This window comes from Anopheles coluzzii, chromosome 3 (assembly GCF_943734685.1).
Source record: "Anopheles coluzzii chromosome 3, AcolN3, whole genome shotgun sequence".
In the NCBI taxonomy this organism is placed as follows: Eukaryota; Metazoa; Arthropoda; class Insecta; order Diptera; family Culicidae; genus Anopheles; species Anopheles coluzzii.
The window spans coordinates 20,355,570-20,379,435 of NC_064671.1; the positions used below are offsets into that span (position 1 = coordinate 20,355,570).

A 23,866-nucleotide genomic window follows, 5' to 3' on the forward strand; every position below is an offset into this window, starting at 1 on the left:
AATTATTCCCGCTCCCCACACCGACATGGTTCCTGGCTGTTCCTTTATCGTACTTACCATTACAGCCGCCACAGGTTACGAAACCCCGGGATGCGTAGACATACCGCTTAAAACAAATTAAGAACACAGTTTTGTTTTCTTATTAACATCTCCCTCACATTCTCTCTTCACATTTATTCCTTTTTTGTTGTTGGTTGTTGGTTTGTTTTTCAGATTGCCGCATATCATCCAGTTGCTTGCCTAAACTTACAAGGTTAATCGCATTTGTTGCAGTGAGTGTGTAATATACTTTCTTGCTTTTGTTTCGATCGATTAAGTTTCAGTTCGGCGTAGTACAAGTAGCTTTTACATCGCTATGCCATGGCCATGGTTGTGATGCATTTATTTGCCAATTTTATTCGTCTCCTTCATCTGTGGCTGTGTGCTGTTTCTCTTTGTTCATTTTTCTTCTACTGCTCACGAGCAACAGTTGCCCAAGCTTCCTTCTTTTGCTAACTGGTGAAAAATTATGCTTACATGTTAACCAGCCCTTAGTGTGCGCTTGTTTTACTTTTCTTGCTTTCTTTTCTTTGAAGCGTGTTGGACTTTCGTGTTTGTGGAGGAGATGCATTCTCAGGGCCCTCGGGGTTTTGTGGAGCACCATTCTATTAGCGCGAATACGGGATGGGGGACGCGTCAACTATTGTGGTGTGTGTGGAGTGTTTTAATGATTCTTTTGCTAGATCTAGCCGCCTGGCTGTAGTATACCTTTTGCTTTGGCGTGTCACGTTAAGTTGTTATCGTTGCACACCGTTTGGTCTAGGTTTCACCCTTCTGCTGCAGGCTTTTACAGATAGCGGAGCAACAAAATTATTGTGGTGTACTTCATTGTCGCCTGCTTTGGTTGTAAAAAGGCGAACTCGCGAAGGGGAGTGGTTTGGATGTTGGTTTGTTGATGGACATTATCAGTAATTTGAAATGATCAGTTGGATTTTTCCACCAGGTGTGTCTTTGCTTACTGGTTTCCTATCGTTTTGCTCTACCCGGCTAAATAACTAAATCCTGTGTACGGGCCACTTTTTCTGGTGCTTATGTACTTGGTGCATAACCTAGAAGTAACTCATCATAGAAACGTACCGCAATGAAAGCACGATCTGCACAAAATAAGCTGAAACAAGAGCTGTTCTCTCCGCTTCTGCTACTGCTTCGCCAATATTTACTTCAGTTTGATTTTATTTCTTTATGTTTTTGGAAGCTATCGCTTATGAGAGATCTTTTCAGCGATCGCACTATACTTTACGTTCCGGCTGTTGCAGCATGTTTATATGCCTATGACTTGCTGACAATGTTGAAACAGGCAGAACATTTTACTTAACCAAATGCGCACACTTAAAAGGCATTTAATTTATTCGAGACTGAAATCTGATGCTGAAATCTATACAGAAAAATGTTAGCTTTTGTGTTTGTTTTTTTTTTCAATTTAGCTTATGGCGTCTTGCTGGAGTATCCCATCCCTAACGGTCACTTAAAGTTGTATAAATCTGGCTGCGTTCAACTCATTTCAATATTGCATTCATTGTGCGGCCCATATTCGCATCCATCTTGGAGACCTCCATCTTTTCTTCATAGCTCTCCTCCTCATCCTATAGTGTTGAGTGTGTATCTCGCGACTATTTGCAACTTGTCCGGCATTATTTGCTACCGATAGATTTGGTAGTAGCGTTTGTTTTTTTTTTCCTTTTCTTAGGTTCTCCCTCTAACTGCATCCCTTGATTTGTATGATTTGAATAAAAGTTCTAAACTTAGTTAACAATGCAATAGGTTTATTATCGTTTTGATTTTTGTGTTGCCTAGGGCCAAAAATCGCTGTCATAAAATCCTTTCAAGTAGCGTCAACAAATTTATAATCAACTCCTATTGTGCATCAGAACGTAACGGGTACTCGTTTATAGAATCATCTGTGTGAACATAATGTACAAGGCTGTGGAAGGAGGGCACCGGGGACGTGCGCTTGCGCAGAGCGGGGTTTAAGAAAGGTTCGTTAGTTTGAACTTCTACTGCCTCGTGGCACGTGGCACTCTACAGTGTTTGTGTCTTTGATTTTATGTTGAGACATGACATTCTTTGGGGTTTTTTTTTTTTAATTTATGTTTGTAGTTCTGGTTGATTACACGCTAATTAGACACGTAACAAATGTGGAAGTGGTTACGAGGGTTTGCGCGGGATGGTTTCGTTCGGTTTAGGGGAGACAGAACGGGTTGATAGTAAGAAAGGCATTTGAGCGTTTGAAAGAATGTAAAATAATTCTTTAATACCAGATCATGTTGGCAACTGAAATGCTAGTCTGCAGGTGGGGTTGCCTGCCTAGCTAGCCCACTAGAAGCACCACATCATCGAACCAGAACCAAGTAAATTGGCTCGCTCAAAATTAGCTCCTGGAAGTACCTCGTTACTGTTTGGTTTTTTAATCAATTCAATCTCTCGATGGCAAGCTTGTGTTTATGTGTGTATATGCAGTTTTTGTGCTCTCCAATTAACCTTGGGCTTGGTGTTCGGTAGGAGTGTCTGTGTGTGATTGTGGTTTCTCCCCAATTTTTACACCAATCTGATAAGTAGCGTTACGCTGGCACACAATCTGCAGGATGCCCTCTTGTTCCACGCTAAAGTAACTCCGACTTTGTGAGTGTGTGTATATGTTTGTGTGTGTGTGTGTGTGTGTGTGTGTATTTTGTTTATTCAGAAGGCTGCCATGAGAAGTTGCTCAATTTATACACGTTAAAAATATATATACTTGTTCAATACATTGTTGTTTGGTTTGTTTGTTTGTTTTTTTTTTTACACAATCCGATGGCGATATGTAGAGCTAGACACTAGACATGTTTCTTTTTTTTCTGTTGTTGTTTAAATACTTTAATTATTATGATTTCCATAGCAACAAGCCATGACGGTATGAAGAATACTTCAAAAGCTATCAAAGCGATAAATCAATAGACACATCACCGAGCAGCCTCTGCTCTGCTCTCAATGCAAGGAAAAGTAGCTATTTTGCCTGCGGTTTGTGGTTTGCTCCTGTCGCCGCGGCCGCCTCATGTCTGCGCGATCGAGAGGGTTTTTTGTTGGATTTTCTTCTTAGCGGGTGGCGGTAGCCTTTGATGTTTGCCGATAGCATCGTCTATCGTGTGCTCTTATCGGTATCATTGTTTCTTCTTCCTGTAATCAAACCTGTGCTCCGCCATACTCACGCGCAGGCTTTCGATTCTCTTCCTCTCTACTGGGGTGTTTGTTGTATATAAGTCTATATAGCAGGCAAGGAAAAAGGGGGGAAATGAGTGGTTCTACTACATACGCTAGCAGCGAGACACGGGGCGTGAATGGGGGTGGCGGGGGTTTTCCTTCTTCACCTCTGCATCGTGCTCTACTGTCCTAACTTCGCTGGACTTAACACTAGCTCCGGTTCGGTTTTGTTGGAGCTGACCGATGGCGCGTGCAGCAGCGTGGTGGAAGCCGCCGTCGTGATCGTATTGGTTCCGTGCGCGGTCGGCTCCGCGTGCTGCGTGAAAGGCGGTGGCGAGTAGATGTAGTTGCTGCTGCTGCTGCTGCTGTTGCTGTGGTAGTGGGGCGAAACGGACGACGGCATGAAGCCGGGCAGCGGCGAGGAAGTGGATGACGATCGGTAACCGCCGGCTACCGACGACGACGGCAGGTACGACGTCGATGGCAGTGGCGAAAGCTGACCCGGCAGTAGCGTGCTGCCGGCGAAACTGACCGTCGGCCCGCCGGCACTGCCGGCCGTTGAGCTGGCGGTGGCGGCTGCGGCGGCGGCTGGAAGCGTTAGCAGATTGCAGGGCGTGGTGCTGCTCGTGGCGGTTTTGTTGCCCGACTGCCCCGCACCGTGCACGGCGGACCCGTTCGCGGACAGGGTAGGAACGGTGAGCGTACCGCCGGGCGTCCGGGTCGGTGGGGTTGCGTTCGCCGCCTTCGTCGGGGAGCTCAGCGGCGTTGGACCGATGATCATAAGAGACGTTTCCATCAGCAGGCTCGACGGTTCGCTGGGCGCCGTGTTGTGGCCGGCTGCCCCGCCGTACGCCGAGCTCTGCAGCTCTCGGGCCGGCTTCTGCTGATGCACGGAGGTGCGCTGGCGACGCAGTTTGCTGTCCTTGCGCTGGTGGCTCGTGCCACTGCTCGGCGAGTGGGACTGCTCGTCGTCTTGGTCTTCGCCGGTCAGATCTATCACCTGCGTGTCGGACGCATGGTGCTGGGCGGCCGCCTGCTTTCGATGCGAATCGTCCTCCCCATCCGATATGCTCACGATCGCAGCCTCGTCCTTGCGCGATTCTAGCTTCTTCAGCTCTAAAGGTGGTTCTGTGGAAGGGGTTCAAATCGGTTGATATTGTACAATTGTATATAACATTTTGTGTGATTGGCAAGGATGTAGTTTGAATAAGGTTCTATCATGTTCTTTCAGTCATGCATGCCACCAAGAAATTCTTGAGTTAGAGCCTCGACAGTACTGTGATTTCCAATACTTAATTAATATCGTTAATCACGATATTAAAAAAAATCAAGTTTTGCAAGAACTAAGCAATGTATGTATCTGAATAACAATAATAATTCAAGATTCATGAATCAAAGAATCAAATTTATTCGCAAATCCTAAATCTTAAGACACAGAGAATGTATGAGGTTTATATTCTTTGTTCTGGAAATTGGAAATCAATTCAGACTCGTCAGTCATTGAAATTAATCGCAGAACATTAATTGAATATCCTTGAGAAGATGTATGAATCACCACAATCAAGATTTACATAGCTTGAGATTTAGTGATGATTGATGATTGATGTGAATGATTTTGGTCCGAAATCAGTACAGCTTAAAATACAGAGTTTGGCCAACTACACCAATTTCCAACGGATCTCCAAAAACCCCCAAAATAATATTATCCAATTGTTCTTACCTTCTAGCTTCTCCGGTTCTTTGATAATAGGAACGATTCGGTTCGATGACACCTTTTGCTCATTCTGCAGAAAGAGCGACGTGGTTGCGATCTGCCGCAGTGCCTCCACACCTTCGTAGGTTTTGGTTTTGACGATAGATTTAGGATATATCTGAGGCTGTTTAGTCTGGTTTAAAATGGAATTATAAAAAAATGGTGAAGAAAAAACCCCAAATTAGATTCAATTATAGGCTTCTTGGTGGATGGTTCACTTCTTCCCTACCGGTATGTGAGGTCCGCGTGCTATCGATACTCGTTTACTGTCGCCTCGTAACAGGGAAGTTCTATGATCTGCGTCTATCTTGGCGTTTTTCTTATCTCGCGCTCTACGACTAGATGATATACAATGGGATGGGCATATACAAAACAGGATACGTAATGTACAACATAATAAGCCGAGACCTGAAAGAGAAGGTCGAATTACGAGGTCAAAAAAAAGTTGTAAAGGTATTGAAGCAAATTGTAAATCCAACCAACCAATTAACGATGGCCCGATTAGTCTTAGTTCAACCGTTTTGAATCCTTTCTCGCCAGTACCGACGAATGCTATCACTAAACCGATTGCTATGGTACCTAAACCTACGTATAGGAAGGCATTGGCGAATGAACTGGGTCCTCTGAGTACGCCGAGTAGGTCTTCATCGTCCGAGGAGCCACCTAACGATGAGTCTTGTATCTGGAAGGCGGCAAAAAATGGGTGTAAAAAACGGGTTATATGGTGCTGTGTGATTTGTGGACAACCTGCTGGCCCCGGCGCTCACTTACTCGATTCCGTTTGACCCATCGTCGATGGCAGGAGGCGGGTGTTTCCTGTACGCTGCAACGTCTTCCTCTTTCTAACCATGCTGCACGACCTTGGGCACACTGCGGCACACGGTTTGGTACGGTACGAGTTGGGCGAAGAATACAGAACAGAAAGGGTAAAGCTCACATTAGAACAGTGTAAACGTGTGGGAGCATTTAAGGGGGTAGATTGTTTGGGGAAGTTGAAGGGATTTTTTCAAGGAGGAAGTAAAGATACATCTTATATTGTTGGTTTGGTTTCCTTTTCATTTTTTTGTGAAAGGTCATAATCGTTCGTTGCAAGTCGTAGCAGCATACTGGTTTGTTAGCAATTGTTTTGTACATTTCTGAATACACTGTTGGCGTTTATTTTTTATTTTTACACGCTGGTAGTATTCATTCATTCTTTGTTGCAAATTGTGTTTATTTTTCAGCAGTACGTGTCTCTGAACTACATTTTGTCCTCTTTACAATCACGATCGATCATGATCGTGTACCGTTTCGGATCGTTTGTCGGGGTGGGGTGTTAAGGAAATTGAGGATAAGTAGCTTACCTAGAATGGTGGAAGATAGAGAGTGCAGAAAGAAGTTTTGTGCGCGTTTTGGCGTGGCCCACACACACACAGGCGACACAGTAATGGCGAGTGTTTTTACTTAAACATTAGTTACTTGAACAGTTAGTTGCATTTTTTTTTGTGAAGAAAATAATTGCTAGCATAATACAGCACACGACACTACAGAGCTTTTGGAAGCAAACAGGCATGACAGCACAACATTACCAACTACCAACTACGAACTATAAACGTTCAGCACACTACGGAAGCATGCCACAGAGAGTCTGCCTGAGATGCAGAAGACAACCTCTACCCCTGTCCCGTGTTGCGGTTGTCATTCGTGCTACTACCCCCTGGTCGCTTGCCTGGTTGTCCTTTCCGTGCCTTGCCGTGTGGTTAGTGTGCTGGTGCGTGTATTTCACTGTAGTGTGTTCCACTGTACTGTAATTCTCTGGTGATTTTGCAAAGTGTTGGTACATATCAGTGTAGCATTGTTTGCGAGTAGCCGGTGCGCGCACGTTAGCATAACGAATGGGTAAAGTTTTTCCTATTGACGGATTTATCGTTTGCGAATTGATGGCGGCAGGTTGGTTTCCCAATCGCTTTAATCGTGATTTACACGCCAGTTACTTACCTCAGTGTGCTGGCTCAGGGAGCAAATGGGGCTTAATTGTGGTGTGTAGGGTGGTTGCGTTTGAGTACTCTTTTTCATTTTGTCACCCTCCCATAGCTAATGACCATTCGTGCATGTTATTGATATTTTACGTGATTTAAACAGTTTGGTCCTAGAGTCAATGTTTTGGGGACACATTGAACCAATTCAACCAGTTTCCAACTCTAATTCAGGTGAAACGATCAATGCCCAAGACGTATGCAAAATGATAATAAGCGTTTGTTGGACTAAATCTGTTATTACCACGTAGAAAAATTCTTGAAATCCTCAAATGAAACTTTACTTTATGTGATTTGAGTCCTGAGTCTTTCCTGTACGGGTCCATTAAAGCGTAAAATAGGCTAAAAATGTCAATGGAATGGTTTCAAAATTATAGAATTAGCTTGAAAAAGCATTCTTCCTTGATTGTCTGCTAATGATGACTGTATTGGAATGTTTTCAGACGAGCAGTGTTAAGTAACTCTTCTCAGCATAAAGAAGAACTTTAATTGACAAAAGGTTTCTTTTTGCAGATTAATAGTTGACCTTATGAATGTATAATGTAACAATTCGTATAAAAGTTTTTCTAACGAGAGAAGCTTTAAAGCGGATTTTTTATTCAATTTAACCTCACAGTTCAAATTACTCGAAGTACCGTCTGCCCTTGGAAATGAAGCGTCCGGCGAAACATCCATAAATAACGAATGTGTTCATGCATTTTAATTACTTCCTAATCACTTTAGCTTCTCGAAGCGCTGTACGCGTCCAGCTGGAAGGTCCAATTTCTAGTGTCAACCACGCGATACCCATCGTACTAGGGAACGAAAACGGTCGTAGTGGTTGCTGGCCAGCGAGACGAGAATGTGCTGCTCTACACATCATCATGTACTCCCCGAAGGATAGAAATGGGTTGTTAGTGCTCGCCGGAAGCTTCATCTCAGCTACCAGCAGGGGGAGGAGGGCAACACATACGAGCACGAAACTGTTTCGTCACACACTGGTGCCAGAGACGACCAGCAGTGCGCGATATGGAGATGCTGGATTACAACCAGACCCACCAGGCCAACCGGGGCTTGTCCGTGGCCTAATCGGGAAATGCGACGGGACGGCCTTCACTACCGCTACTATTGCCAGCGAAAGGCGTAAGCTAATAACCGTAATCGTTTGTAATAATGACGATAAACGTAAACGTCAGCTAAAATTATGCATATTACGTTTCGTAGCCGCGGGAATGGGCGGCCTCAGCCGTTGGCGAGCAATATTTCGGTCGCTTTCGGAATTTTCAACTCCGTCCGTCGCGCTAGCTCGCCAACCTCGGACATTGTATCAGGTTGCGGGTTGCAGGCAAAAGCAGAACCGTTGGCAAGCTTTTGGATGGCTTCTGGACGGTGGAAAAGCGAATGGCAAATGGTTCTGTTGTGTCGCGTGTTACATACCGTCGCGGTACTGTCGTGTTGTGTCGGACAGTTCCTTGTGCTGGACGCTTAACACAACACACTGGACGAGAGCGCACAGAAGCGAACAGGCTAACAGTTTTTCCCTCCTGATTCCTGACCCATTGTTGCTTCCGTACGTTCACCCGACATTGGGTGTGAACGAAGGAATGGAAATGCTTTTTGGCACAACGGTATGATTAGAGAAAACTGTGTGGCGATTGGGCCTGGCGAGCAGCTGATTACTTTTGCCTGACAATTGTGATGGGGGCGTGCGGACCCGAGCAAACGCAAATCCAGTTCAGTCGTATTCGGACGCAATTTGAGATTTGGATTTCAGGCTAAGCGACCAAGCAGGGGGCTACTGCTATAAATATTGGGCAAGTAATTTAATGATATTATGGCTGATACCCGGGTCTCCGGGTGAATGACCTGCTAATTGAAATTGCTGGAGTGTACCTAATTCAGTGAGAGACAAGCTGAATCAAGCTAGAATAGTTTTAGTGGAAAAATATGTCATTAAATTTATTCTACAAGGAATAAAATAATTAGGCTAGTAAAAGAAATGCCCTCAATGTCCTTTTGATACTGTTATTAATGACGTATGTAAGTACATATCAGTAGATATTAAGATTCTTTGCTTTAGGACCTAAAGGAGCTTATAAATACTTTATAACTAATGCATCACACGTAATCGACGTTACAGTTTGATTAATTTAGAGCATTAAATGATTTTCGTATTATTCAATAGTCAAAATAGTTGTTTTAGTAATCTAATTAATTTTTGTTCGATTTGCAATTCTTGCTGATATCAATAAGCGACGAGCCCCAGCCTGAAGCCATTATATGATCATGAAAATGGTTGATCCATAGTAGAGTCATCAAGCTGTTGGCCAGATGGTCAGATAAGATTTTGTAAATACGTGAAAATGCGCTACTGACAGTTAAAATTTAAAAAAATCGATGAATAATTTCGACCAAGATACCGCAAGCATTATAATTTAAAAATGGAACGTGTCTTACGTAGACACTCTCAAACTTTTTGAATCTTCAGTATATTAACAACCTTTCCTTTATGTTAACCTCTTAATGGCTTGCGGCATGTACGCTTCGAAATTAGCTCTTTTATTGGCCTGGAGTGCATAAATCTTCTTTTCTTGCCTTTACCGTTCCCGGTTTTCCACCGTTTCTTCGAAGTCGTCTTCTGTTCCTTCGCACAGCCAGATAGTTTCGATGAAAAAAGCACATTAATTTCCCTACTCCCCTTTTTTGAGAAGCGAACTTCCTTACAGTTGTTGCCGAACACACTGTGTGGTGTTGCCGGTGTTATTGTTTCCGGTCGTTATTCCGGCCTCCAAATCCGGCCGCCGGCACAACCTATTTAGCAAACGAAGCTCACCACGAACAGCTGGCTGGTGGCTGTCCGATTCGGCGTGTGCCGTTTTCTGCAGCCTTTTAACATCGCCGAAGGGAGTCCACTTGCGTACCACAATATATGGAGAGGAGGGGAATGGTGTCCTTTTTTGCAAGCACAAGACCGCGGCAACAAGTGCTCCGGAGTGGCTCCGGGTCGTGGGGACGGTCTACGATGTGTGTTGTTTTATGTGCTATGAGCGCGCTCCCGTGTCACAACGCTCTAATGCAACCGGACGCAGATCGTTTGAGTGCCGTGCTCCCGATGTGTGTGTGTGTGTGCAGTAAATCGTGAAGACCTTGTTGGTTGGCCCGACCGGCCTAGCAACAAGTGGAGGTAGCCCTGCGGGCGAACGTGTAGCCCCGGGGGTCAGGACAAATAAAAACCCACCAGTCTGAGATAAAGCTGGCGCAAAGGTTTCAGTCAGGCGGAACGATCCCGCCGCCGGGCTACGGTGAAGCAGCACGCCCTGCAACAGGATTGTTTGCGTTCGCGAAAAAAGAAGGGAGGAGAGGTTGTGCCGGGAGGGGAGCGAGCTCGAGATGGAGCCGAAATCGTTAAGAAACTATGGTGTTGCAGAGGTTTCGGTCAAGTCACTGATACCGCGGCATGCTGGCGTACGATGGTGAACGATAAAAGCTATAACCATCCGCTTTAGCTTCACGAATAGTCGCTGCCGTTCGTGGACAGTTGCTTGTTTCAGGGAAGGTTTCAGCGTTGCTTCTTCACCGACGGTTGAGGATAGGAAGGTTTCTTCTCTTCCAGAAAAAATTAGGTTCTTAGCTCTGCTCCACTCGGAACTTCCTTCACTTGGCGTACTTGGGTGAACCGCGGTGGATGCGGGGAATGATATATTAATTAGCTAGTGGTTGGCATTTTAAAAGCAACGCTTCGTGTGTTTCCTGGCGATGGGAAGTCTGGGGCGTTTCGATAAGCATAGATTATTAGCTGAAACGATTATCTACATCTTAGATAAATACAATGGACGGAAATGTCTGCCTGAGCGAGGTGCTGTGTAATTACGTTTTAATGGTATAGCTTCATTAGGATATACATTGTGGAGTTGTTTTAATTATTTTTTATTTAAAAGCGTTTAAAGTGCTTTGAAAGTTTTGGCGGGTTTTGGTACGATAAGTTGTGCATTATTTCGTTGTCGTTAAACTGATGAGTTTAAAGCCATCCTTTCTTTTCGTTAATTTTGACGACTATGTATCGAGTATCTGATTATGCCATTTCCAGTGAAAGACTGTATTCTTGGAATGATTATCAAGTGCTTAAAAAAAACTATGGATAGAAAACTTCTAGGGCCTATCAGAGTACCTGAAGACTTTTGTTTATATGTTATTTGACGTAAATTCTAAAATCATCGTCTACAAGTTAATCCAGATTCTTGTAGATATGATTGATTCGTGATCTTCTTTTATATTAAGCCTTCTAAAGGATCGAGAAGCCAACAGAGAGTTCTTTTATTAGCCAGATGAGCCTGCAGAAGATCAAAATGATGGCACTATCCCAAGCAACCGTTGTAATCAAATTGCAAAGATTAACTCAAGTCTGCTTTAGATTGATTTACGGAACGGTGACCACACCATTGAACCTGCTTGACATACCGTTTAAAATAAATATTCCGCCCATCGTTGGTGGTTTAGGTTCGATTGGAACTAAATATCTGTGGCTGTGTTGACCTGAACACTTGAAGCGACACCTCAAGAGTGCATTGAAAAATCGAGTACGAATAAAACTCAATACAGCACCAACTATCGGCCACGCTAGACACCTATAGATTGTCGAATTCACCTCTGATAATCCGTTATATTCACCTATCTGTAGCATTGCCTAGGTAATATGTCCCTGAGTATTTAAAAAAATTCTTCTTGTACAAAGGATAAACAAATATTTGAGCGAAAATGAGGACTGATCAACGTTGAATTGTGATTGACACGGCTGATCGGCGATTAAAAAAAACTATGTATTAATCGTGCCTTTTTTTGGTAAAACATTGGAAGTTCCCAAGAGAAATGTTTAGTGGTTCTGTCAATGACAAAGGTTAAGAAGGTTTTTTGTGATGTAGAAAATTGATCATATTATGATATTATGTCTCTTCTTCATAATTTATTGTTGTAAAAGTCGATAAATAAACTTGCATTACATTTGCGGAAAATACTGTAATCACGAAGCCAAAACAGGAAACATGCCGGACAGTGATTGAACCTGTCCCATCCAATGCCCAAACGATAGATCAATATTGGACAGCCAGGAAGTGGTTTTCACTATCGCTCACTTACACAGAACTATTCTGCAGCATAGCGCGCGCGATTACAACCGCAATGAAACTTCCGGCCTCCTGGGTACGATTGGGTTTCAATTGTACTCGTTATTGAAACGTTTGGCCCTAGCGGGCCCAGGGGCGAGCAACGAAAAAAAGTAGGACAATTTATATCAAACATGTTTAGCATGCTCATCACACGAACAGACAGGACAGAAAGAGAGAGTAGACAAGCCTTGCGCACATTGCCCCCCCTCCCCTCAACCACTCCCGGATGGAAAGGTGTGGCGTATATTTTACATTTTATAAAGCCGGAAAACCACAGCCAAATACCAACAAGCGTGACGGGAGAAGTGGCAGCTGGTTTATCCTTTTTGCTTCCATTGCGCTGCTGGGTATGAGCTATCTGCTGAAAGGCTCAAACACAAACACCCGACCACATGATGGTAGGACAGGAGTGCAAAAAAAAGGCGCACGCTCGCCGGAAAACTAGATCCACCGGAAAAACCTAATGCTCAATGAAGGCCGGGTAATGCTCGGTGGTGGGAATTAAAAGGGGCTTGCGTTGCTGTGGTGCTGTACCACGTTTTGACAGCTTCAAAATGCAGCACGACGGTGGTTGGTGCACACGGGCAGGCAAAGGGCAAGGGCACACGAAACGATAAACATTCACACCGACCAAGCCCGTTTCCGGTATCGGTCTCCACCCCCAAGGCCATTTTGAGGCCAGTGTGTGTGTGGTTGGGTGGGAAAAGGAGGGGAAGCCGAGAGAGGGAGAGGACGCATAATAAAATGCAGCGAGCACCCGAGGCCGTGACCGGGCGCAATTGAAATAGAATAAATAATTGCCGCTGCTGGCCAAATAATGTGATGATGCATTCGGTTATTTCGGCTCGTCCGTTGCCGTTGGCATTGCTTCGCTCTGTGGGCCGTGTGGGCTAAAGCTTTCTAATTTGTGCCTATTTGCTGCGCGGGGTTTTTGATGCAGTTTCGGTACGGCCGCGCGGTGCACACACTCCCCGTGGAGTAGTGGCACGGAAATAAAGTGATGTTGTTTGTTTTTATTGTTTTTTTTTCTTCAATGGACCGGAAAGCCGTGTGAGGGGGGAGTCTTTCCGGATAGGTGCATGGGAATTTCATTGCATTTGCTAGTTTGTGATAGTGATTCAGGTTCAGTTTGGTCCCTCCTCCCTCCATTTCTTTTTGGCGCTGCCCTGATGGCTCACGCTGATAAATGTGATTTGTTGCGAATGATTGCCGAGTGTGAACCTCACAAAGGGGTGGGAATTTTTGGAATAATGGTTTGTACACGGTGGCAAGCGAGTAATACATCACACAAATATCACCAAAACGGCACAGCGAGTGTTGAACGATCTGATTCGAATCATTTGCAGTGAATTATGCCGCAAAGTGGTCGATTTGTACCGTTCTGATCGCTTTTACTCCGCTATTTAAACCAGTGTATGGCAGTGTAGGAGAGAAAGAGAGCATTAGTGTGAATTATAAATTGTAAAAAAAAAAAACTATGGTTGATGTGAAATCATCCTGCTGATGCTTGGCATATTTTATGGCATGTTTCTTTGTTTGTATTTTTTTTATTTAAATTGTTTCAAACAAATGTTCTGTTATGTTCTGCGTTGATTTTTTTGCACTGATTTTTTACGTTTGCTCAACTCATCTGGTACGGCTTGACACATGCCCATCATGGGCTCAAATCTCGCATGGATCAAGCCCTCATTTGCAGAACTAACTATGCTACTGATTAGTAATATACAGCCAAGCCAATGAGATGCTAATGTCGGCCAAGGCAAACAAATTTCAATGGTTCATATAGTAGCTGACAATGAGAAGGCAAGATGTCGAAGGCAAGAACTATGAAAAGAGTAAAATTTAATGGTAACTGTAACTGTATTGAGTAAAGCAGTTTCACAAAAACTGCTCATCAACGCTGAATTAGAATAAATTCTGCCACCATACATTTTTTTTAATGAAAACCACACTTTCATTGGGTTACTGTTCTGGTTCTTATAATTAGAAAATTGATATTGTAAAAAATATACAAGGAAATGACGTGAAACTTTGTATATGAAGGATATGAATGAATGAGCATATTTTCATTTCAAAAATGTGTTTTATATTTTTTTGCTACGTTTTTATGCCTAAATTCACGTTTATAGTTACTTTTCCCAACACTGATACAGTTCTTCTTCTTCTTTTTGGCTCAACAACCGTTGTCGGTCAAGGCCTGCCTCTGTACCACTTATGGGGTTGGCTTGCAATGACTTTTTGGATTACCCCCCCCCCCCCCCCATATCAGGATAGTCAAGTCCTACATATGGACTGATACAGTTACTGTACTTTAATTTAAAATTACATTAAAAGCTTCACACAAAACTGATTGGTTTAAAACAAAGATATAACATTCGTTATAAAACCCGAACCGGTTACTCGTTGACCGCTTAATGCCTCAAAAAGAAAATATTTCCATGCAAAGATTTTGAATGTTCTTTCAAAATTTGTCTACATTATTTCAATTTAAGCAACTTTAAACGTAATCAATTTCATATCAGATAATTTTCATATCAGATAATGAAAGATACGAACACTGTTCCAGGTATAATTAATTTATTTTATGTAAAAACCACTACCACCCGTCATCAATTTGTCTGAATCGGAATCGATTCTAATTGACGACGATTTGTATCCTCATCGGTATTGTGTCCGATCGGAATGTCTTGTGTATCAATTAGCGCGCAACCCATCGCGGGAGCTATTGTGCGCGCCCGTGTGTATGTGTGTGTTTATGCGCGTGTGAACACCGTCTTGCCGAACACGCAAGTTATTTGACTTTCCCAGGAGATGGCAGATAAAACCCCTATCTCTCGGGCTGCAGTTTAATAGATTCCTCCACGCCACAGAGCCCCATCACCGACACCACTACCACCACAGGGTAAAAGACACCGGGCGCGGGCAGATAAGCGCCAGTGCGACAGAGCTATAAATCAATCAATCACTTCGGTCGATGGTTGGTTGGTTGGATGGTGTGGTGCGCGCGTTTGTCGCTCCGCAGCCAAGTGGCAGTAATCCTAATCGATTTACGCAATTATGGTACGGCGCGGCGCGAGGATAAGTGGGGTTATGGTTATCCTACTTGTGTATCGGTTCGATGTATCCCCTTCTCCCGGGGGGAGTCGAAAATGGGATCCGCGTGACCGCGATAAAAATAAGCGGCACAGATCACACAGGCACAGGATGTGACTCGCTCTCCTGGCGTGCCACCCCGTCTCGGAAGTGGAAATGGCGTAAAGCAGTGATACAAAAGAGATAACACAAAGCACACCGCTGCCGTTGGTAAGCTGACCCCTCCTCCCCATTACGAGATGGAAAGCAAGTCCTCGGCGTACTATGATGGGTAAACATAGCAAGGGAGTCGTCAAGGAAGATGTCTCATAAAGCTGCCACACAACAGCTGGATAGCGAGTGTGTGTGTGTGAGCGAAAGAGAGAGCTCGTGAATGAGTCTCTGTAATTTACTTGCATTGCCACGTGGGACACATTAAAGCATGTCGACTGATTTTTGGATGCTCCTTTTCCTCCTTTTCCAGGGTCTGACTCTTCCAAAAAGTGCTGTTCCAAACGGTTGGTTAGCGTTAGCGTTATGCGTTACGTGAGCATGCATCGTGTCATGACCGTGTCGTTTTGTGTCGATGGCGTCAGGAAGCAACACCACCGGGCTGCTGTGCAAGTTTCGAGTCGAGCTCGAACGATAAAGATACCATTTTGTTAACTTATCTCCTTTGGCCGGGAGTGTGTTGTCGTAAAAATTCTCGACTTGCTGCTGCTGCTGGTTCTTGCTGTCTCGTGTGCCAGTTTTTCCTCCGTTACCAGTACACACACACACACACACACGCACACTTCAAGTAGTTTGTTTGGGTGCCAAGCGGAACATACGGTCGGAAAGCACCGACGGTGTCGCTTTCCTCCTTGCTCATAATGCGCTCATGACATGCTGCCTAGAGACCGTCGCGGTGTATTCCCCGTGGCAACCCATCCGCCGTCAAGCTGATGGGTCTTTCCTGCGTAAAACACGAGCGCACTCTCGCATACGCCCCGTGTTCGCTCGATGTTTGTTGTGGGGTCATAACATTAAAGGAAACATGACATCAAACTGCTGCCGTCTGGCAGCGGTGGGTGCCGCTAGAGCGCAGCAAGCAAGGGCAAGCATAATATGTTGTATACGACTCGTCCCCATCGCGGTGGCAATGGGTCCCCGGGCCCGGTGCCGCGACTCGTAACGGAACCGATGCCATCGCCCGGTTGTCAATGAAACGTAATCGAGAAATAATGTTGCTTTTTGGCGGGGCGCGCTCGGTTCCGTTTTTTCCCCCGGCAACGGTTTGGGGGAGGTTTGTTGCAGCAGTTCGGTCGCGTTACGGGGGCTGTCAGGATGTGGCGAGGTGTAGAAGTTGTGCAGTGCAGCGAAAGCGAAACATGGCGGCAGACGTTCTCGGCGAGAGAAGATTACAACGATGGTAAGAAGCATCATTTCGCGCGCTTCGATACACCATGTTGAACGTAATGTTTTAATACGCTTGCATCGCGGGCACTGGTTGGAACTTTTTCGAAAGGGGGTGGAGGGGGGGGGGAGCTCGGAAGGTTATCTTTTAAAATTATAGACTCTTGGGTTGGGAAAATTAGTCACCACTAATGGGGTGTTGCGGATGGTTAAGTAACATCCCAGTACATGAGTTATTTTTATGTGTTCTTGGGCGCTTTGGATGGTTTTGTAACGCTCGTTAGTTTATCTTGTTGTTCGGGGTTAAGATAATAAAAAGAATCGTTAAGCTAAGAGGACAACACATCGCAACAAGAACAAACGAAGACGTTTGTGCTGAGATTGATACTTTAAAGGTTAAGTATAACGAGCATAACTGAATGTCTTACATGTGTCTTTCGTGGTTTGACAGAAAGATTAAGCACAGTTCAAGGTTTTTGTTTGGCTTGAGTTTTATGTTTCATATGTTGTATCATAATATATGGTTCGTTTTGCTAAATCAGCTTTTAATTCAATGTTTTGATCATTGTTTTAAATAGTTTTAGTTCTGCCAGAATTGTTCAGAGTCTGTGTAAATCAATATACACTAGCAATATATTATATTTTTATAGTTTTACATTATAAATAAATCATTAATTAATACATGATAATTTAAAGATTTTTATCATGTATCAATAATTGATTAATATCAAAGTTATTATACTTTAAGGAACGAAAAATAATCATCCAAAATTGATATTCTCCTTTCTTTATATTTTGCTTTATATATTGATTTATGCCTTGGATAGACTTATTGTTTAGAGCTACAAGAGTGCTGTTTAATCATTTTTTTAAAATAAGTTAGGCCTGCTTATATATAAACTACAGACACCGTATTGAAATAACAATATAGTTCCAAAGATTACAGATACTGTATTGAAATAATAATATTTTGTTTACGGTTTAACCCCATGAGCCCCCATTGGGTTACAGCAAAAGTTCGACCAAAATCGATTACAAAGCACTATTTTCTCGCGGTATACAGCGAATGTATCTCGCGTGGCGAACAAGATCTAGCGGTCGGCAAAGCGGCCGAAAGTTTCGCCAACCTCCCCGTTGCACCGACCGGCTGCGATGGGCCGATGATTTACGTTCGCAATTTAAATTGTCAGTTAAATTACCGTGGTCATCGAATCGTGGTGAGAATATATTACTGTTCGCGCGCAGTGCGTTGGATTGTGCTGTGTTGTGCAAAGTTGAACTTTGCCACCCAGTTAGTAGCTCGACGTGTCGTAGCCGGACGTAGTTACAGTAATGGTTCGATGTAATTGTATGATAAGCCCTGTCGGCGGGTATGTAGCACGTGCTTTTGGGGCAGCCGATATGATTTCACTGACTGGAGCCGAACACAACACACATTTTGTTCACTCTCTTTCTCTATCAAATTGAATTAATTTCCACGAATCTCGCGAGCAGTGCTGCGAGTGATTTGTTTTCACGTGCCTCGCACAAGTACGTGCGGACAGCACCGCGTACCTGGAACGGGCAAAAAACAACAGCGGCTTCTATTGCTGCATTTCAAGAATTCGCTTGATAAGAGCTGCTGCTCGACGGAAAGGGGGGGGGGGGGGGGCGTGGGGCGGGTGGGGGGGGAGGGGTACGGTTTTGATTTCGTTACTATTTATTGAACCGTTGGCACAATCGATTGCTTTCAATCGCTCACAATTGGTCGGCCGTGATTCTTCTTTACAATCGCTCTAAAGTAGTGTAGTGCAGGCTGAACGAATTATAATCATGTTGCAGTGCGTGGTGGCTCTGGTGATGGGCTTGTTCTCCATCCTTGCGATGCATGAGGGCCTCACAGTTATACTAGGGGTGAGTTCAGTACGGTTTTATTTATTAGCTGGAATGATGAACGACTGATTTAATCATCCTCGATAGGCATCAAACATCTGCCCGCAAGGAATGCGGTTGGATCATCGTGGCGTGTGTCGGAATATCTTTGATTGGCATGATTCTGATGCAATCAGTGCGTAACGAAGCAGAACATTCAATTAGAAGCAGTATATGTGTGTGTTTGTGTTAAAATTGAAACAATGCATACTTTATGCTTAGTGAAAACTGTTCTTAAAATAAGTTAACATTACTTTTAGCTCATAAGCTTTTGAATTATTGGCCCCAGTGGACAAACCATTGGCTCTGCGTTAATTAAGTAGTGCAAGAATCCATCCTCAATTACACAGTAAGTGTACTTAATATAATAAAATGTCGATGAAAGTGTTTGATTTCGAATATAAAGCATTTAATTCTATGAGAGAACTTAAAACAGAAACAAAGCAGTTTAATGTACAGTAAAGTTGAAAGAATCCAATAGCTACCAATAGCAATATTGTCATATCAAAAGAATCTCCAAAAGACCAAATCATCGATCACGGATTTAAGACGTGATAGACTGTAAGGCTACGGATTTGCTCCTGCACGACCGGGGGTCTGTAAGCCTTCTTTTTTTGTGCTGACCTTGAAATATGTACATCCTTCATTATTTTTTACGTTTCTGCCCATTGCACGTGGGAAATAAAAAATCCCGAAAACAAACAAAGTCGCCTGGTCTGGTGCGGGCCGCGCTTGGCTTATGAATTCTTCACAAAGGCGATATTTTTTTAACCTTCACTCTCTGCGAACGTCCGTCCAGCTAAAGCTGGCCGGGTCGCCGTTTCCTTGCATGCACGTTTCCTCGCCCCGCGCGACCGCTCGGCTTTGCTGACTTTTTCCCGAAAGTCGAAAGGAAATTGGAACACGAACTGACCAGTCATCTCAATGACAGGTCGAAGACGGACGCAATGTTTTGTTTGCGGATCACGGCTTTTGTGTGTGTGTGTGTGTGTGTGTGTGTGTGTGTGTGTGTGTGTGTGTGTGTGTGTGTGTGCGCGTTGCCTTCCGTACATCGTACATTCCCCGGAGACGCAGGGACCCCGGACACGACACACTGTATTCGATAAATTAGGCAACGAGGGAGCCGGGCATGGTGTGCTTGGCAAGGAGCGAATATGGTGTTCCGATGATGGCCACGGCGGTCCGTACAAACAAATCCCTTTCGATGTTTGTGCCTTGGTTAGTTCATTTGAATTGCCAGGGAAGTCACAACTTCGGACCGGCAAAAAATCTGTATCAGCATAATGGCTACCGGGAGAGTGGTCACCAAGTCACCGAGGATCATTGAAAGATTGCGACAAGAGCGGGAGAGAGAGCGAGAATAGCAAACGGTGTCCTGTTCTGAATGTTTTTGATGTTGTTGTCTGTCTTGTTCCTTCACCACACACAGCCGTTGACGTTGGAAAGGCATGCCGGGCTGATAACGCACCGTTCTGCAAAGCCGGCCGCTCAGTTGACCAATCGCTAGTTTGTCTATTTCATTTATGAATAATTTATCTTGTTTGTTTTGCCACTGCATCCGGTTGATGATTGGTGTGGTAGTGGTGTGTGAGTGTGTTTTTATTTCAATTTCTGTTTCGTGATTTAGGGAGGAGTTTTTTATGTCACCCAGCAGCAGATACGATAAATTGTATTTGAGCACGTCACTGGGCTAGTAGTTAAGGATTGATAACTCATGGGATATCTATGAAGCACGCAGAGTTAGTGGCGCACTAACTTACTAAGTAGAGGTAGTGAAATGGCTAATCGATAATTGGATTTGTGTGCCTTGAGTTTGTCCAACGTGTTATATTTTGGGGACAAACATATCCAATGCTTGTCATACTTCTTCCATTTGGCGTAACGTCCAACGAGGACATGCCGGCCTATACAAGGTTTTGAGACTTAATTCATTACCACACAGCCGGATAGTCAGTCCTTGCCACGTTGGGACGGTCCATTGCAGGCTTGAACCCATGACGCCATGACAGGCATGTTATTGAGCCGTTAGAGTTGACGACTGTACCACGGGACTGCCCCTGTCATACTAAGTTTATCAAAAAAGCACCTAAACATATGCAACTAACACAGCTCAATATCGTGTCAGAAGCTCGTTACATTCCATCGAAGATCGATGACAGAAATATTGCCAAAAATCATACGTTAATTGTGCAAACACGCTAGTTCTCCACATGAAGATTGAACATTCAACTGTTCAAGGTAATGCATTGCACATCCCACTGTATGCCAAGATACTATCCTAAACTAATTGCGACTAGACGCTTCGCAAGCAAAACACAGGCAACTGTTTAGCGTAGGACGAACGATAGCTGAATGCAACATTAATTCCAATCCCGCCTTAAACACTCGCCACCCGACACTCGTCAGGCTAGATTGCGTAACAAACGGCAAAAGAGCTATAGGAAACCACACGGGAGCTTGCACTTGATACGAGACGTTAACGCACTTAGTTTACGGTTTACCTTAACGCGCTGCTCCGTTCGAAAGAAGTTAAGGAACGCTTGCGATGCCGGCGGTAGTACCATTCACGTCGAGTTAGTCGTGCCGGGGGGAAAACGACCGAGTAAACACACACTGCCTCCTCACAGGGAAAAGGCGGATTTGCTAGGTGGGCCGCTTCACCACAAACCGAACGAACGATACCGAAACCGGGAACAAGGAACACCAAACCCTGGTGATGAAGCAAATAGCTTTATGTCTCGTCGATACTCAAACTCCAACTGACCACTAGAACCCGGTACGATCCAGAACAGTCACGACAAGCAGAGAACGAGACAGAGAAAGAGAGTGGGATACAAAAGAGCCCGAGTGACCGTGCCTCGTACTCGATTATCGATGCCATCCGTTGGCCGACATGGGTTCGACGAATTATCGAAACCGGGAAAAGCGGTAGATGCAACCTCCTGCCGAGAGGAGAAGGCAGCAAGCAGGGGCAAACACTGGAGCATGCATACAGAGCGCCTACAAAGGCTTGGTTTTGATGAGAAAACGGTACCATTGTTTCAGTTCTAATAGCTCACCCACAGACGACCTCTCACTCCCCCATCGGTACCGGTTGATGATGGTCAGAGTGGTCGAAGATAATCTAGGACAAAGCCAAAATGATGTCTGTTGCGTCATCGGATCATGAGGCAGGGTAGGGGTAGTGAAGGGGAATGGGAAGGGTAGGCTTATCGTGTACCGTTTTCTTCCACCAGGTCTTGGAGCTGATTTAAATTCTCCTCAATCCCGCTCCTTAATATCATTTCCAAGCTTCGCCAAACTCCTCCCCAAACAATGTTCGGTTCGGGGCAAGAAGAAGCCGGTCATAGAAAATCGATTGTAATGAGTTTTAAAGTTTCAATAATTAATCGTATTTGCTGCTAGCTCTCGCTCGCTCTCTCTCTCGCTCTCTCGCTGTGTCTTGTGGTAGACGATTTTGAAAGCTCAAGGTTTTTGGGGCTTGGCACTTGGGACCACAAAGCAGTTGCCCGTGTTACAGTGTGTCGATCGGTGCGGTTAGAGAAGAGGGGGCGGGGGCAGAGGTTGTGCGCTCGTTATGGATCGGTTTTGAAGGTTGATTTGCAAAACAAGGCACGTTGGCAGACAGGGCCAGGCGTGAGGTTTGCATCGGGTGGGCCCGTGCAGCGGCATCGGTTGGGCACACGTGTGTACGTGGTGCTAAATTTATAACTCCCCCGTCGCCGACAGGGTTCTCTTTCGGCTGTGTGGCTCCCCCCCCCAAATGGTACAAGGTATAAATAGCAGATTAAAAAGTTTTCCAATTACCCATTGATTTTGCCATTTGGGGACTGTGTCAGAATCAATGGTAGATTGGTATCATGTTGTGGGGAGGTTTTAAAAACGATCCAACACAACTAGGATCGTAACTGATTGGTAGGGAATTAAGAGAAGTTGTACAGATAAACATAAAAAACGATACAGCTGATGCATTAAATGTAACCTTTCAGGGTTTAGATTGATTGTAGCTGTTGTACAATATAACTGGACTGCTGATCTACGCTCTACGGGGTGGTCCAATGATATACCCGTCAAAAGCAGGGTATTATACCATGAATGTCTGTTGTTCAAATCTTCTCTTCAAATGTTTGTTGTTTAAATTTCCTATGGATTAATAAGAGCCTGCCATATCCAGATGTTGCTTAACAACGCTATGACGTGAGTAATAATACGTACACAATGTAATGAAGGGTAGCAATGCCAAGTCTAGGTTAGTTACACTGATGCGGCGTGAATAAGAAGAAGATCCTTTCTTCCAACGACCTTTTCTCCAAATTTCTGTACATTTCTGCTGCAAGCATGACCTTTCCTACTGAAGACTTGCTTTCCAGTTTGCTATTACGGCTCATTTGCATTATAATATAAGAACTCCCGACTATTTGCAAAATAAAATCGCACAGCTAAAACCCGCCCCAACAAATTTACTCTCTATCGGTCATGTAATTTTGCAACGGCTCGTATCGTTTACCGAGCCCCCTACCCCCTTTTGGATGAACCAACAGCCCATGAAGCTGGCCAGCTCGGGGTGGTAAACTTTGACGCTGCAGTAAAACTGACCTCAATTCGTCAATTTGTCAGCATGGTTTCATGCGGGAAAGGCCACATCATACCAACGCCCGCCATCAGCGTAGGCCATAATTTTATCCCCATTTCCGGTATGCCGTTCTTTCAGGGCGCGCGTCAGAGAACGGCGGTGGCGGTGGTGCATCATGATGCACCCTGAGCCGAGAGCGATGTCGGAATACCATCACGGCAGGCGAAAGTTTTCGCTTCCATCTAGATAGCGCGGTCTTCAGCCCTTCAAGCGCGGAACGATGGAGCCGCACGTCGGATGATGATGGTCTTGGGCCATTTGCATAACAATTGCTGTGTTAGCAGGGGATGGTAGTAACTAAGGAAAGCGAGAGGAGCGAATATTCGGCATACGGCCGCGTTCGTGCTATACGTGCCCTGTAACTGTGCACTTCCGGCTCTGTAAAGGCGAAATTTTAAAGCAGAAAATGAGCCCAGAGCTCAGAGCGATCGTAAGGAAACAATAGCGGGCGGAGGTGAAGAATGCTTTGATGATGGTTGGAGGTGGTGCCTAGTCGGGCGCGCGCTGGTCAAGGACAGGGTACTTCTCACCAGGTGCAGTGCTTTGGTGTGAAGCGTTCGTGACTTTTCGCTTCCCTCGATTATGCCCGGCAGAGCACGGGTTAGGTCACGCAATGTGTGGCCACTCCTCCATGACACTGCTGGCTGCGAGCGAGAGCGTTTAGAGTAACGTTGCGATGGGGTCGCAAGTTGCACAAGTTGTTGTTTACTTCGTCAGATTGGATTACGACGGC

At 44.7% G+C, this 23,866-nt stretch overlaps 1 protein-coding gene and 1 long non-coding RNA gene across 4 annotated transcripts in view; both read right to left on the reverse strand.

Moving 5' to 3' along the window:
• Positions 1 to 1,596: 1,596 nt before the first annotated feature.
• Positions 1,597 to 23,866, reverse strand: part of LOC125907429 (uncharacterized) — an 89,852-nt gene continuing 67,582 nt past the window's right edge. For both annotated transcript variants that reach the window (XR_007452633.1, XR_007452632.1), the window contains exon 2: positions 1,597 to 2,870. This is a non-coding gene — a long non-coding RNA (uncharacterized LOC125907429). The remainder of the gene's footprint in view (positions 2,871 to 23,866) is intronic.
• Positions 1,597 to 23,866, reverse strand: part of LOC120959969 (uncharacterized) — a 70,694-nt gene continuing 48,424 nt past the window's right edge. Inside the window, exons 2-6 of one of the 2 annotated variants that reach the window (XM_049609414.1) lie at positions 5,738 to 5,836; positions 5,450 to 5,648; positions 5,196 to 5,374; positions 4,934 to 5,090; positions 1,597 to 4,341 (exon numbers count right to left, since the gene is read on the reverse strand). In XM_049609414.1, the coding sequence (XP_049465371.1) occupies positions 3,395 to 4,341; positions 4,934 to 5,090; positions 5,196 to 5,374; positions 5,450 to 5,648; positions 5,738 to 5,836 (1,581 nt within the window). In that variant the 3' untranslated portion in view covers positions 1,597 to 3,394. Of the gene's footprint in view, positions 4,342 to 4,933; positions 5,100 to 5,195; positions 5,375 to 5,449; positions 5,649 to 5,737; positions 5,837 to 23,866 lie in introns of both variants that reach the window. The other variant, XM_049609413.1, reaches the window with a different exon arrangement.